Source organism: Nestor notabilis, unplaced genomic scaffold (genome assembly GCF_000696875.1).
Source record: "Nestor notabilis isolate BGI_N333 unplaced genomic scaffold, ASM69687v1 scaffold13800, whole genome shotgun sequence".
Lineage (NCBI taxonomy): Eukaryota > Metazoa > Chordata > Aves > Psittaciformes > Psittacidae > Nestor > Nestor notabilis.
Genome location: NW_009912600.1, coordinates 4,919 through 21,417, shown reverse-complemented (window position 1 = coordinate 21,417; position 16,499 = coordinate 4,919). Strand labels below are relative to the sequence as shown.

The following is a 16,499-nucleotide window of genomic DNA, read 5'->3' as shown; positions in this document are numbered from 1 at the left end:
TCAATCTGAATAATAGCTGGAGAAGTAGCAAGAAATAAAAGCAGGAAGAGAAGAGAAAGAGAGAACATGGCAAGCAAGATTGTGCAGCTCACACGACTTGACTTAAAATTTGTATATTCCTTTGGAGGTTCTGTAGTCCATAACATTATCTGTGGAAGGAAGGTACAGCCCCCTCCATAATTAGTGCAGACTTGCTAGTACATTTGCCATCCTATGCCAATTGCCCAGTGTCAAAAGAGGGAAATTTCTTCCATCACATGCCTTGAGGCGTAAGATTTGATTACGCATCTCATTATCTTTGCTTGCATCAGTACAAAGCTTTTTATTAGACATACAACAGAGCATCTCTTTGCTGCATATTGACTATAGCGTGTTAAAAAAACACTCCTTCCATGGATTCTATATTTAGTGCTTTCTACCATATTTGATCATCCTCCGGCAATGGAATAACAGATGCATAGTTGGTTTTGCCTATTGTGAAAAGCAGTTTCAAACTCCTTTTTTCCTAAAGCAAATGGTTCAACATTCACATCTTTCTTGTGTTTCCTTGGCAGATTCTTTTGATTATTGCTTCAGTTATTGGAATCATTGTCTACAGGCTCTCAGTTTTCCTGGCATTTTCTGCAACGTTGTCACAGCACATTAGTGGAACAGAGGCGATCCGCAAGTACCTGACTCCACAGACAGCCACTTCAGTAACTGCTTCACTCATCAGCTTTATAGTCATTATGGTTCTCAACATCATCTATGAAAAAGTAGCAATCCTGATTACTGACTTTGGTATGCTACTCCTGTTCCTCAGATAGATAGAAATTTGGGGTAAAATAACAAGAAAAATAGCATTTATATGTATAATAAGAATTCAATAAATGAACACGTTTCAGGGTTTCCAATCCTGAAATCACACGATACCATCTAGAAATTTACAGATTTCCTCAATATCATAGGAATATGATAATGAGCTCTTTGCCTGAAAACTCCGTGTATAGGCAGCATGAAAGATCAATTGCTTACATTTTGTGCTTGTGAAACAGACAAAGCAAGGAAAATTACTATAATAACCAAGCTTTATGAAAACAGATCAGTAACGCATAACACATTCAATTATATTAGCTTTTGTTTATGGGGAAAATAACTATTTTCTTGTAAATAAATGAAATAAGGTCACTGTTCCAGAGCTAGATACCATTCCCATGTCATTAAATAGGTAAACAGTCACAAATATTATTATTCTTTATATCCAGGCCATCAACATTAAAGTAGCTATGTGGAGTAGTGCAGCATTTTAATATAGTTTCATTTAATACTGTTTCATCAGTTCAGAGTGTTACATTTGCATCTTTCGTGAGTGTGCTGGATTTGGGTGGGTTTTTTTCCCTGAGTTACCAGCATGCCTGCTTGTTCTTTTTCTCCACTGTCACAGAACAAGTTCTTTCGTTATAGCAACCCATATAGTTTTAGAATTAGTATAATGGTTACAGTATAGTTGGGGATTATGCATGGTCTAATTTATGATGCTCTCAGTCATATGAAGGAATTTAAGGCATACGCATCTCCAGCTGAGGCTGTAAAGCAGCTTGTAGGTTACTTGTAGGTTGGCTTTTGGTTTTACTTTATTTTATTTTTTTAAATTGCAGAGCTTCCAAGGACACAAACTGATTATGAAAACAGTCTGACCACAAAGATGTTCTTGTTTCAATTTGTCAACTACTATTCTTCATGCTTCTACATAGCCTTCTTTAAGGGCAAATTTGTAGGTCACCCTGGAAATCCAGTTTATTGGCTAGGAAAGTATCGCAATGAAGAGGTGAGAGTGTATGGTGGTGTTTTTTTTTAAACAACAGGAGCCATTAGTCCAGGTATTCTTCTGCAGTTAGGAGTGTATAACATACTTGTACATATTTAACATGAGGGTTCAAAAAGTTACTGCCTCCTAAGCCAATTGCCTCCTTATTTATTCCTAGCATAAAAGAATATGACACGAAACAAGTTGGGCTTAGAAAGGTATTGCGCGTACGCAGACAAACTCAATTTCCCATGGTCCAACAATCTGTGAACTGGCTCACGGGAAGGGGAGAACATTAGGAGAAGCATTTCTATTCTGCTGGGTGACCCTCACCTGGTGATAGCACAGTACAGAGCTGCATGGCTTCACATGGTATTTCAGTCCTTCACTAGTGACCAGCCAACCTGTCATATGTGACTGTTTGTGGACTGGAATTGGCTTTTGCATACCTTACTGGAAAGGTTTGCCTAAATAGTCTTCTTGTATTGTTTTAAGAAATGTTACCATAATAAACCAGGAATGCACTATTTTAAATGCTTCATTCATGCCTGAAAAGTTACCCAGCTTCAGAAATGTCTCATGTCTCTCTCAACCTTCAGTGTGATCCAGGAGGATGTCTCCTTGAACTCACAACTCAGCTTGCCATCATAGTAGGAGGTAAAGCAATCTGGAACAACATTCAAGAAGTGCTTCTCCCGTAAGTTCAAACTATTAAGTAATCTGCTCTGTCATGTTTGAAAGATAATCGTTTTGCTTGATGTGTTTAGGCATTTGGTCACTAAATTTGATAGGTGTATATTGTATTCTAAAAGAATAAGACTAGTCTTTTGGGGCCTTTTTAGACAGTCTGTGTATTTTTGGTCTGGTAGCTCTGAGCTCCTGTCTCTGTTGTTCTGACTAATCAAAAATGCTTCCTTTCTCTGCAAATCAGCCTCAATGTGTTTCAGGTTGGATATTTAAAACTGAGACAATAGAAGCTCTGAAAAGATTAAAGATTGTTGCTTAATGCTGAGTGGAATGATATGTTGTTATACATTGGGCTTTTAGAAGTCATGCATAAGTTACTAATTTAACTCGTTTAGTTTTGCAGTTATATTTGACAGTCTTAGTGCTTATATGCTCTCATTCAGTGAGTCAGGTCTCTGGAAGGTCAGGTTTTAATGTAAATAGTAAGCAAAGTGCTAACCACAAATGCCTTCACTTTAATTTAGGTTAAGATGCTATCCAGGACTAATTTCCTTCTCCTAGAACTTGTTCTTTATATTATGCTGATCAGTGGCTGTTATGTTGCTTGGAGTAGGGAACTCTCAGTTTGCTCACACCCTCCTGAATGCCATAAGCATCAGCCCACAGCGTTGTATTCCATCTGCCTGCGGTTCTTCCAAACCCACATGCTGTGCTCCTTTGCTGCATAGTGACCCCACTTCAAAGTGTGCCCTAAGTACTGTTAGGGTTGAGGCTAAGGTGCTTTGCTGAGATATGGTTCCTCCAGAACCCAATGCTCCATAAATGCCGCTGCTTGCAGGTTGGACCTATAGACCCATCCTTCTTTTCAACATCTTTTACCTAGGGAAGAGTCCCTAAGCTGAGCATGCTTGCAGATGTCAGCTCCTGCCACAGACAAGTGAATCTCCTTCTACGTACAGGAAGTAACTTTATCTGACCAGAAATGTTAATTCACTTCCTAGGGTGACAAGTAACATTTAGATGTTGAAATGCTGAGTATCACTTCTAGATCTGGTTCTTCTCATTCTGCATCTCTGCAAGTATAAAGAGAACCGTTTTGTTTTTTTCTGTTAATAGATGTTTGCTCCCACCTCACTTTTTTTGAATATGGTTATTTGTCTGCTGAAAATGGCTCCAGCCAATTTATCAGTTTTCTTAAATTCTCATACAAGCCTTTCATATGGGAAGATCAGACTCACCTCAATCCCTGGGAAGGTGAAGGAGCAGCTAATCCTGGAAACCATTTCCAGGCACATGAAGGACAAGAAAGTCATTAGTAGTCAGAAGTCATGGTTGACCAACCCGCTAACTTTCTATGATGAAATGGCTGGCTCACTAGATGAAGGAAGAGCAGTGGATATTCTCTACCCAGTCTTCAGTGAAGCTGTTGGCTCTTTCTTTCATAAAAGCCTTGTAGAGAAGCTACTGAAGTATGGGCTGCATGAGCAGACAGTGAGGTGGACTGAAGACTGGCTGAATGGACTGGCCAAGAAGGTGACCATCAGTGGCATGAAGTCTAGTTAGAGGCTAGTCATTAGAGATGTACCCCACCAATCACTACTGTGTCCTGTTCTGTTTAACATCTTCTTTAATGATCTGGATGAGGGTACAGAGTGCACTCTCAGCAAGTTTGCTGATGACATAAAACTGTTAAGTCAGAGGGTTGTGATACCACCCAGCAGAACCTTCACAGTCTGGAGAAATGGGCTGACAAGAACCTCATAAAATTCAGCAGGGGAAGTACAAAGTCCTGCACCTGGGGAAGAGCAACCCAATGCTGGGGACCAACCAGCTGGAAAGCAGCTCAGCAGAAAAGAGACTGGGGGTCCTGGTGAACACCAAGTTGAATACGAGCCAGCAATGTGTCTTTATGGAAAAGGAGGTTTATAGTATCTTCAGCTGCATTAGGAGGAATATTGCCAGCAGGTTGAGGGAGGTGATCTTTCCCCTGTACTCAGCACTGGGGAACCCACACCTGCGGTGATGGGCTCAATTCTGGGTCCCGCAGTACAGGAGAGACATGAACACAGTGAAGAAAGTCCAGCAAAGGGACACATGGATGAATAAGGGACTGGAGCACCTCTGAGTAGAGGCTGAGAGAGCTGGGACTGTTCAGCCTGGAGAAGAGGAGGCTCAGGGGGATCTCATCAGTGTGCACAGATACCTGAAAAGTGAAAGTAAAGAAGGGGACAGACTAATCTCAGTTACCAATGCCCAGTGAAAGAACCAAAAGCAATGGGCACAAACTGAAACACAGGAAGTTCCCTCTGAACATTAGAAAACACCTTTTAACTGTGAGGGGACTGAGCACTGCCACAGCTTGGCCATGGAGGTTGTGGAGTCTCCATCACTGGTGATATTGAAAAGGCATCTCAACACTGTCCTGGGCAATCAGCTCTGGGTGGCCCTGCCTGTGCAAAGAGGGGTTGGACCAGATGACCTCCAGAGGACCCTTCCAACCTCAACCATTCTGTGATTCTGTGGATTTTGTGATCAGAAGGAATTCATCTATCTAACCTCAGGCCCACATTTAACTTGATTTTTTGTTACCTTGAATTTTATGTGGTCATTCGCCTGTATGATGTAAGCATAAGCCACAATGATTCTGATATATTGCCCTTTTACACTTATTCATGGTTGTAAATAATTGCTTTCAGGATAAGGCAATGGAAGATTATATTCATGTTTGAAGGGCTTTCAGTAATTCAAGAATATAACTAAATCCACTGTTCAAAGCTATAACAGCACAAATGTCAATTTTTTCCATTTACTGAACTTTTTTAGGTTATTTTACCAATGTTAGTGGTCTTTTTTTCCCTGTCTGATAGTTGGGTTAAGAATCTAATCGGAAGATACTGTGCAGCTGCTAGATCAGAAAAAGTCATTCCACGCTGGGAACACGACTACCACCTGCAACCCATTGGAAAACTTGGACTGTTTTACGAGTATCTTGAAATGGGTAAGCAGCAGTTTGGTTCAGATTCACTACCACTGCTGGGCACAAACATACTTCAAAGAGAATCTTCATACAATCAATAAGTGCACAGACAGAGGAAACATGGATGTTTTCCGAGACAAGTTTTGGTGAGCCATTACAGGTAGTTTTTCAAGTTTTTATTAGACAGCTAAGCCTTAACCCAATTTACAATAAGGAGACAGCATGTGATTGTACAAGGAGGTGTACTGCTGCTTCTTTGCCCCATCCTCTGAGAAATACATCCAGAAGGCAGACCATTGCCATGTTTGTGTGTTGTATGCAGAGCTGTGTGTCAGACTGCTCTGCCCAGAGTCTTCAGCCACCAGGACTTGTTGCTGGTCTCTTGGGAGCTGGCAGATCTCTGGTTTGTTGCCACCATCTCTTCTGTCACAGCACTGCCAGTGTATTTGTCACAGAACCTGGACACCAATAAAATGATTGTTAGTTCAGACTTTCCAGCACAGCACTGAGACGGTCATTTCCAGGTCTTTGTGATGAAGATATAAGAGAGAAATGGATGTTTAAATACCCAGAATAGTTCCTCTTGATGTGTTGTGACTTGTAACGTTTTCCTGTCCCCTTCACCTAGCAGGCTTTTCAGTGTCATTGTGCTCTTACATTGTCATAGAGAAGATTCAGTAGGAACCAAGCTACTCTTTATTCTCTCTCTCTCACCCACATCTGTACATGCTCATAACATGCTTTTATCTCCAGTAAGTGAAAGCCTCATTGATGTATGTAACCTCTCCCTTTGACAGTTATACAGTTTGGCTTTGTCACTCTGTTTGTGGCATCGTTCCCACTGGCTCCTCTTCTGGCCCTTATTAACAATATGTTGGAAATCCGGTTGGATGCATGGAAGCTGACAACCCAGTTCAGGCGCATGGTTCCACAGAAGGCACAAGACATCGGAGCCTGGCAGCCTATCATGCAAGGCATAGCCATTCTGGCAGTGGTCACCAACGTAAGTACAGTGCCAACAACTGCACAAGGTAAAATGCCTTCACTGTAGGTGTTACATCCAAATGTGGGAATGCCACATGTGGCAATGCAGCTCTTAAATGATCCTAAATGAATTATGAGCATCAGTCCCTTAAGGCTTCAGCCCTTGTGAAATAGTTACTTTCCAGATGTTTTGGAAACAAAATGTGGATACTGTCTAAAATAATGTATCTAAAGAAAAGAAATTTTATTTAGAGTTGCTAATGTCTTCAGAAAAATCTGTTACATATGAAGGCTATAGCCGTTCTTCCCTGAAATTATAGTGCATAGGACAAAGATCTTTTTGGACAGTCTACAGCTGAATGCATGAGTTTTGGGAAAAAAAACCCCACCAAGTTATAGTTTAGTTAAGTTATAATTGATTGTTGTTTCTAATTGTTACAATTTTTATGGTCAATGCCTTCATATTTGAATTTGGCTTTAAGCAATTTTGCACTTAAAACAGAAATTCAGCTTCTTTCTTGTATACTTAAAAATACAATGTTTGCTCAAAATTGCAGCACTAAACTTTTGAGGTCAGAATCATGAGAATTTGAAAATTAATGTTTTTATGTTGCATTTAAAATTAGTTTTAAAAGTTTCTTTAAAATATTTAGAAATTCTTTTTTCTGTCTAACAATGAAATTCAGACCTTTCACATTTCCCATACCTTGAATTTACCAAGAACTTATACATAGGCTGCATTGTGGAGAGAAAAGTAATCAATAGGATTTTACCACTGTGCATTATTTGATTGTTTATTCATAAGCAGTAGCTAATACATACTGTCTTTCAAAAGGTTCTCACTGCTGGCCTTTCTGAAAGAGCAGTGACCACTGGTTACCCCTGCAGGGACAGTAACACCACAGAATCATAGAATCACAGAATAGTTAGGGTTGGAAAGGACCTTAAGATCATCTAGGTCCAACCCCCCTGCCATGAGCAGGGACACCACACACTAAACTATGTCACCCAAGTCTCTGTCCAGCCTGGCCTTGAACACCTCCAGGGTTGTCAATGGTTAATATCTCTTTTCAACAAGATCAGCATTTTCTACTGTTAACAGTGAGATTAGGGATTCCTTCTGACACACGTAGATTGTCACTTCCTGCAGGACCTCATCCTTGCAGTAACAGTACCGTACTGCAGTCAATAGGAGTTTTTGGAGAAAGCAGTTGTGTCTGAAGACAAGAGTTCATCTTATCCCAAGCTTTCACAGGAAGCTCAGCCTGTTTGGAGAATGGTGGTGTTTGGGTAAGACAGAGCTGACCACTCTACTGTAGATATTAACTCAATAGTTAGGGGACTTATTTCAAGTAAAAGAGCAATTCAAACTTCAGTAAGGACATGAACTTATATTCCTGTATCCAAGGCACCTTCTATGGTCATTAGGTGCTTGGCTAGTCTGGTGTCTCAACCCAAGGGGTTCTGCTTTGCGGAAGTCATATAGGGATAGGTATCTGCGCCTTTTCCCACACCCAGGTGAGCGTCCCTGTATATCTCTCTCACTTCCCCTTCCCCTCATGCTTTAAGAAGTCTTTGTTTCGCCCCTGGAAAGATGAGGCTATTTTTGAAGAATGGATAGATGAGCTTCATGACCTGACTGTCTATTGCGTTATCATCTTCTTAGTAGTTTGTTTTCATTATTTTGGGGGCTGGGGGTGGTACCGTATAGAAACAGGAATCTAGGGTGGATGTCAGTGATTAGAAAAATAGCATGTGTCAACTTCAGTTACCAGATGTATTTTCAGGCATTTGAAGGTCTCCCAAAATGGCCATTATTCGTATACAGAACTTTATTTTGCCCTATAGCAATTCAACAGGTATAGCAAACATAGCTAGGATGTAGAGAGGAGACTCAGGAGGGTATGAAGGCAGAGAATTAAGCACAGAGAAATGTCAGAAGAAAAAACAGAACTTGAGGATGAAAAATTTACAAGAGAATCTGGGAGACAGACAACAACCTCGAGCATATGCTCCATCAGTTTCACACTGCTCTGCTGAGACAAGTCAAACATAAATCCGGCTGTTCCATAGGCATGTGAACATCCAGTGCCTGGTAGTAAACCTGGTGTTAAAATTATATAAAATAATTTTTTAAAGTTGCAACTTTGGTAACACATGTTCAGATCATTACAAATGTCAGGTGGCACCAGAGATATTCTGGGGCTTTTTTGGTTTACTGCTTGTGCAAAAAAATTGTTAATGATAACTCTCCTAGCAAATGATGCAAATCCCAGCAGATAATGCTTTGCTTCACAGGATTTGCTTCACAGACGAAACACAGCTTCATCTCGCATAGCTAGAAGTATAGGCAACATTACTGGTGCACCAATAACCTATTTTGAACTATGCTGCTAGAAAACATACAAAATAAAAGGCAAAAAAGTTCCTGGTGCCCTGGAAGAAAAACAAATATGTTGTGCTATTGCATAACCTAACTGTCTTTCCTAGTCAATCCAGCTGGATGTTGTAATACCACTATGAAATAAAAAGTTGCATATACTTCTCAAGATTACTTTAACATATTGTTATGAGTACCTTAGACATAGTCCTTATGATACTCAGGGTAAAGTGGCTTTGGTGACCTTACGGTGACTCAGACATATCTACACTCAGACATGCCTACACTTCTGTTAGGAATGTACTCATGCTGTGCTTTCTGCAGAAGAATGACCCAGCAATAGGTGTGTATCACTACCCAGTCATGGCCCGTCTGAGGCTAATCTGAGCTTTGCAACATTTTTCACTCCAAATTCCTCCTTGCATGCTGCACCCTCAAGGCATCACTAAAACATGTAGTCCTCGATGTGCAAGTTTTACAGCTGGGGTTTACTGTCTGTCCTCCTTGACAGGCACTCAGCCCCAATGTTCACATGACTCTTAACTGCAGGCATGTTTCTTTCAAAGTCACCCTTTCTGGAGGTGTCACATGTTAGGTACAGTTAGTGTCAGTATGAACGCAGTGCATGTGCCACTGGCATCGGCAGGGCTGTTGGCATGCAAGGGGCACAACACCAGTGACTGTCACGTTCAAAAGGCCCTCCTGCAGGAATTGTGAGGACCTCAAAAAGATCACTTATTTCTTGCTACTGAAGAGTGGGCTATAAAGCAAATGCTAGAAGCAGTTTTCTTTTAAGTATGGTTTTTTTCTTGTTTGACATCTAGTATCTAGCATAGCTCATCAGCCTTTCCTTTACCATCCCTGCCTTGATTTTTCCTTCACAGAAACTATTTCCTCTTTTCTATGTGACTTGTTACAGCTGATTAGAATTCTGGTAGCATGACATTTTTCCCCCATACATTACCTTTCTAACACCCGCCAGTAACGTGCAAGCAACTTTTGCACACAACTCTCAGTTCTGAGGCTTGCTGCTCAGTCACTGGACTTGGTATTGCATGATACCAAAGCATCTGTTGTTGATTTGAAGACTGATTTTAGTTAGTTATGGTATAAATGGAAAACTGTGTGCAGTAATGCTTGGGAAGCAGAGAATGTGCTATTTGTTTGTAGTTCTCCAGTGCAATACTCTGAAATGCAGCCCATAATTCAGGAGGAAAAATTCTTTTCCTTTGAGAGGACGCTGTAGGATTAGCTTTCATATTTCTGTCCTTGCAGCTCTCTGGAGCACATCTGGAGATCATTCTGAGCAAGGGAGGAGAGTGAGACAGGGTTCAGATTTAGGATAATGAGAGACCCAGGACCCTGCAAAAAAATTCAGTAAGAGCAAATACTAAGTTGTGTAAATACCATATTTCAGCATCTTTCTAAATGATACAAAGCAGCAGCATCAAAATTCTTTGATCCAAAGAGAGGAGGGATTTTTTTGCCTTACTATTCATCTGCTACTAGTTCATTTATGGTCTGACTGGATGAACAGAAAGAAATTATGTTTAAATAAAATTTTCTATGCTTGTACTTCAGTTAAAAACGGAGTAATTTAGGTGTGAGGTTGTCTCCCTGCAACTGCAAGGCACAGTAATACATATTTCTTGTCAGCCAAAAACACCTACTAAGCATGTAAATATAAATAACACATAATTTTCACTTCATTTCACAGTGCCAACTACATTTGATTTAAGCCAGAGTACAGTACCAAAAACCCTCTTACCCTTGAAAACTTTAAATGAGTTTATTTTAGTCTTAGGACACCTCCCTTTTCTTTCTCATCAGCCAAATTAACTTCCTCTCAACTGAACTCAATTATAACAATATTCTGGAGAAACAAATATAGAGCTTGGACAGAATCACAGAATGCTTGGTTTTGGAATGGACCTCTGGAGATTATCTAGTCCACCCCCTGCCAAGGCAGGGCCACCTAGAGCAGGTTACACAGGATCGTGGCCAGGATGGTTTTGCATATCTCCAGAGAGGGAGACCCCACAACCTCCCTGGGCAGCCTGTTCCAGTGCTCTGCCACCCTCAATGTAAAGAAGAAGGTTCCAGGTTGTTCCTGTTGCATCTTATCCTGGACACCACTGAAAAGTGTCTGGCCCCACCTCACTGTCCACTCATCTAACCCACACTTTCTGACCACTTTGAAGACCATGGTCTCGAAAGTATTGTTTCTGCAACTTTTATCTTAACAAGAGTTTAGTTTCTCAGGTACTTCAAAGTAAGCTAACTCAGAAGGTAAGACACTAGGATAGCATTCATCACTTGGCAGTGATGCTGTCTGAGGTGGGATTGGGTCTTGCACCTTTTTCAACTCCCTGCCCTTTCCTTTCCCTTCCCTGTCTCTTCCTCTTGTTGCAGCCTCTTGTGTTGTGCTGGTACTAGCCCTTTGACAAACCAGCTGATGAACCAGTTCGGGGTATAGATCCAGCAAGGATTCCCAGCCAGATCAGTACCATGATTTGATCTGCTGCACAGCTGCAGGAACACGTAAGCCAGACAGGGCATGAGTGAACTGCTAGGGGCAGAGGCAGGAGGGAGTGTTGTTGGTTTAGCTAGCCATGCCACCAAAGAGTTGTTTGAGGAACTGTAGAAGAGGTGTCTGCACTTTTTTTTCCCCCTTTCTCCTCTCTCCCCTTCTCTTTTTCTACAACTATCACAAATACTTCCTCAGGTGGGGGCTGTCCTGCTGGGAATGCTGCACGAAGGTGGACAATTTTTGACCCATCTCGTGAAAATAAGGAAATAGAGAATGCATCAATCACTGACTGTCGGGAAGGGGAATAAAATACAGACATTAACCAGCTCTTGTGCTTCTATTATCACTTAACTTGTTCCCTTCCTCTGTCTCATGCCTGTCCTAAGGCTTTTTTTCTGCACCTTTTAGGCATCTCTGCCTAAACCTCCCTCTAAATTCCTGCTTCACACCTGTCTCCTTAATGTCTCTGCCCTGGTTCTTTCTATCCATGTTGTTAGGTGTTTTTTGACATTGCCATGGAACAAAAGGCTTCTCTTTCAACCCCACAGTGCAGCTTGACACTCCTCCCTAGGTGCTGGGCACCCAGATGTTGTTATGAGTTGGTTGGGCAGCCTCTTGCTAGGCACTCAGCTGCAGATCTTGCCAGTGGAAAGTCTTTCTCACAGGGAAACCTTTTGAATTTGCAGTAGCAGAGGAGAAGATTGGATTAAATATAGTTAACCTGTCCTAGGATGTTTTGGGAAGTTCATGAGTTTCGAAAGGACTTCCCACAGCAAGCCCACGGATCCAATTTCCTACCCAGTTTGTGACTAGCAGGCTGAGTAGGACAGGGACTCTTTTGGGAACAAGATAAAAACAAACGGTCACGTCATATGTAAAACAGCACTATGCAGCTGCTACTAAAAAAAATCAGCTTGGCATCAAAAGCACTTTCCACATGTACTGACATTGAAACTTAGGAGGCAACAACTGCCCAGATGAACTGGGCTGGCTAGTACCTCAGAAAGAGTGGGATATTACCAGGGTCAAAGATGGATGAGCTATATATATAATTTACTTAATTCCTTCACTCAGACCTCAAGGTTCCTGGTGAAATTGATTCTATATTACTGAAGGACTCTTCCTTTGTTTCCATGAGTTTCATCAGGCAGGATTTCTTTAAGCATCTCACAAGCACATCTGATAGCAAGCACGTTTGCTGGAGGTTACCTTAGAGTAGTTTAAGGTGAGTTCGGCTGCTGACCTGCACTGCATGCTCATGAGGAAAAAAGTGGATTGCAGTATAACTTTTTTAAGGCATCCAGCAGAGCTAGCATCATTTAAAAACTGTACAGAGTGCATGTTGCAGAAACAGTTTGTTTTATGCCCATGAGTGACTACATGCTCATTTACGGAGGGAACCACTAACTGGAAAAGTACGTATTTTCTATTAAGGCTTGTTTCTTAAACACTGCTCTGCTTTTTTGTCTTCTTTTTCTGAAATACAGGCTATGATCATTGCTTTTACGTCTGACATGATTCCTCGCCTGGTTTATTACTGGTCCTTTTCAGTCCCTCCTTATGGGAGTCACAGCAGTCACACTATGAAAGGGTATATAAACAGTACACTTTCTGTCTTCAATATATCAGACTTCAAGAATGCAAGCAAGCCATTTTCCCCATGGTTTGTAAACCAAACATGCAGGCAAGTGTCAAATAACAATTCTTTTCCAATTACAAAAATGAATATAATTTTTTAATACCTAAATCATCTAGTTCATCAATCATTCTTACTGAAGTTAACAATATCCAGCAAGAAATGTTAAAACACAGTAAAAGCCAACATATTTTGAATGGCAGAAGTGACTGAAAGCATTCACCTGTAGATTTATGCTACTCTGAAAATTCTCATAATTGATAGTCTAAAAAAACCACCAAAAAAAACAAAAACCACTTTAAAACTTTTTTAAGGAATTCTTAATATAGTAGGAAAAAATTGCATTTTAGCCAAATTTATCTAATTCTGCAGATAGGATTTTACCCATTGCTGTAGTTACTTGCAGCTGACTGTTCCTGGATGCATTAAGCAGGGACATGTCTTGCTCCATCCTCTGGCCACAGTGCCTTACTGCAGACATGCCTGAGAGTAGTTCCTGACATTCCTACATTGCTTACAGATACCGAGATCTCCGCTACCCTCCTGGTCACCAGCACCAGTATGAGCATAACATATATTATTGGCATGTCATTGCAGCCAAGCTGGCGTTCATCATTGTCATGGAGGTAAGTGTATGAGATTCTGAGCATTACTTACCTGAACTTCTCTCCATGCAGAAAATCTTTCAAAGACACTCTGGCCAGGCACGGCTATAAGAGTTGGTCATATGTGCTAACATGAGCAAGAGATTGGGAGATATAAATTAAGTGTAGCACCACCAGAAAAAGAGGCCTCTGAAATCATGAAATCAGCTGAGGATTGCCCCACATGTTTGCAGTTTCTTTTCCCAAGAACTGTTAAATTATTTTTAGCATCAGAAGTAGAAGGGACAGTTATACCAAAAATATTTTCACATACACTTAGAGAAGTTTGTGCACAGCATCATGAATGCATTTATGCAATACATATTCACTAGCAGTGTGAAACTTATAAAGATAGTCAGTGCAAGAGATAAGTCTCCAGATGAGCATCAAAAAGTAATTGCTTCTTCCTCTGGAGCTACAATCTGGGTATACAAAAGATGGGAGTCAGTCCGAGATGAAGGGAAAGAAATATTGGTTATTTGAGTATAAAATGTACTTAGGGCCTGATTTAGGGCCTGATTTAGGGACTACCGACATCATCAGAAACATGCAACTGGTTAGATCAGAGTTCCTGTGGCAGAGAAAAGTCCATTGCCCCAGAGTCATTTGAACAAGCCTAAAACAATTTTGAAAGATACTGTAAGCAGTGTTTCCAAGCAGGGGAGAAGCACTGGGTGGCAGGGTTCCCCCAAAGCAGACAGAGAAGTCCTTGTCAAAATCAGGTTTAGAAAATCAGAAATTCTTGTTTATCAGGCAATTATTCTATTCATTAGTCGTATCTGCTTTTTAAGACACTGTTCACTGTGATAGATACCGATACAGAACCAATTCAGAGTCTTAAGAGATAATGTCACGTTTTATTTATTATAATAATAATGTCTTGTTCAGCCTGACTGACTTATTTTCATTTTCACCTTCTCTAGCATGTCATATACTTTGTGAAGTTCATTATTTCATACTTAATTCCGGATGTATCACAAAAGACCAAGAGCAAGGTCAAACGAGAGAAGTACCTAACACAGAAACTCTTGCATGAAAATGATCTCAAAATTGTGAAGAAAAACATGGGGAAAATAGCCAACAAAATTATCCAAGGAGTAGACATCACTTTCTGACCTAAAGCTGAATAAGGACTTCTTTACATGGAATAACCATATTTAGCCAACTAATACCTGTCCAGATATTACCAATAGCTAACCAAACACTTTGGATTAATTCTCTTTACTAAGCATTGTTTCTTGCAGCTGTTACCTGTTCATTTACCTCTTGCCCTTGGACAAATGTAACCACTGCAACTCAGATAAGAGTTACCAATTTTTTAAACAGCTTTAGTAGGACATATTTTTTTAACATGTGAAGATAGAAATTATCTATCATCTCAAGACGATGAACATTAATTCTGAAATACATAGCATGCTTTCCATTTTAGGCAAGAGCTATTAGATCTCTTTTTTTGACTTGAATAAAACTGTAAGAATAAGAATGATTTGTTGTAAGAATAACATCTGAAGGAGTTGTGATTGCTTGCTAATGCAGACGCCAACTATGAAATGAAGAGAAAAAGCCAAAACATGAAGAAAAAAGAAGGAAAATACAACTCAAAATCATGTTGTTAAGCCATTGGAACTGACATACTACGCACTGTTGTGTGCTACACTGAATTAGCTATGCATACTGAGACTTAAATGGATAACAAGATATTTCAATTAATCATGGACTTGGATCACAAGAAGCAGCAGGACTGTGAGCCCATCCTGTTCATCAATCTCTCTGTAAACAGGAGAATTGCCTTTGAAATCAATGCACACAAACCGACTTTACAGCACTCCAAGTGAGTAGAAAACTCAGGCATTTTATCTTTCCCTAGTCAATGTACTTTCATTAGTTCATTTGCCCATTCTGCTCTCAATGACCACAGCCTTGAAGGTCTCCTACCTGTAACAGTAATGAGTGTTAAAAGTCTTTTCACGTAGTAAATCAATATTTGTGGAGGGCTGTCTTCTGCATTTCTCCCACGCCGTGCCTTTCCCTGAGATTTTGACACAGGAAGAATGTGCAGCTGGACTTGTTGTAATATAACATTGCATGATAAAGTGAATTCCGACAAGACCATGAATCTATTGAAACTCAAGATTGGAATAAACCATTTAATATGCCTTAACAACATTATGAAGCTGTAAATAACTAGGAAGGATGTTAGAGGTGTGGATGCAAGTGCTAGAGCCATCAGTCATCTTCAAATTAGGCTGCAGATCTGCTTGTCTATTTTGAGTCCAGTTGCAAACTGGGAGATAGGGAATTACATATGAAGCATGTACGTAGAGCTCCACTTTGTGTTTGCAGCAGTGATATTCCAGGTTATCACTTGCTTTATCTTTTAACAGCTTTAATGGACTAATTTCTGAATTCCTGAAAATCAAAGTCTTGTTAAAAAACCAAAACTATGCCTGTACTCTGTAAAGCAGGTGATTGCTGTTGCATTTGTAATTTTGTACTCTTCTTAAATATAGTAGATATGCAGGACTTTTAGTCAGATTATTCATATAGCTTTTTATATATTAAGAAGTTCATTTGCAGAAACTAAGTAGCATTTATAAGCATTTTTTATCCCATTAATAATGAGAAGGAATCATACATCTGAATTTTGTAGCAAAACTTCCAAATACTGACTGCTGTGTACCTCAAGCATATCCTTTGAATCACAGGGTCATTTGGGTTGGAAAAGAACTTTAAGATCATCAATTCCAACCGTTAACTAGCACTGCCAAGTTCACCACTAAACCATGTCCCTAACCACCACATCTACATGTCTTTTAAATGCCTCCAGGGATGGAGACTCCACCATTCCCCTGGGCAGCCTGTTCCAATGCTTGAC

General features: G+C 40.3%; 1 protein-coding gene across 1 annotated transcript in view; it reads left to right on the top strand.

The window, feature by feature from the left end:
- The window catches only part of ANO6 (anoctamin 6), a 37,018-nt gene extending 22,279 nt beyond the window's left edge, over positions 1 to 14,739 (top strand). Inside the window, exons 11-18 of the mRNA XM_010020297.1 lie at positions 555 to 780; positions 1,638 to 1,807; positions 2,386 to 2,483; positions 5,341 to 5,471; positions 6,248 to 6,453; positions 12,832 to 13,028; positions 13,501 to 13,606; positions 14,548 to 14,739. Of these exons, the coding sequence (XP_010018599.1) occupies positions 555 to 780; positions 1,638 to 1,807; positions 2,386 to 2,483; positions 5,341 to 5,471; positions 6,248 to 6,453; positions 12,832 to 13,028; positions 13,501 to 13,606; positions 14,548 to 14,739 (1,326 nt within the window). The remainder of the gene's footprint in view (positions 1 to 554; positions 781 to 1,637; positions 1,808 to 2,385; positions 2,484 to 5,340; positions 5,472 to 6,247; positions 6,454 to 12,831; positions 13,029 to 13,500; positions 13,607 to 14,547) is intronic.
- Positions 14,740 to 16,499: the final 1,760 nt, after the last annotated feature.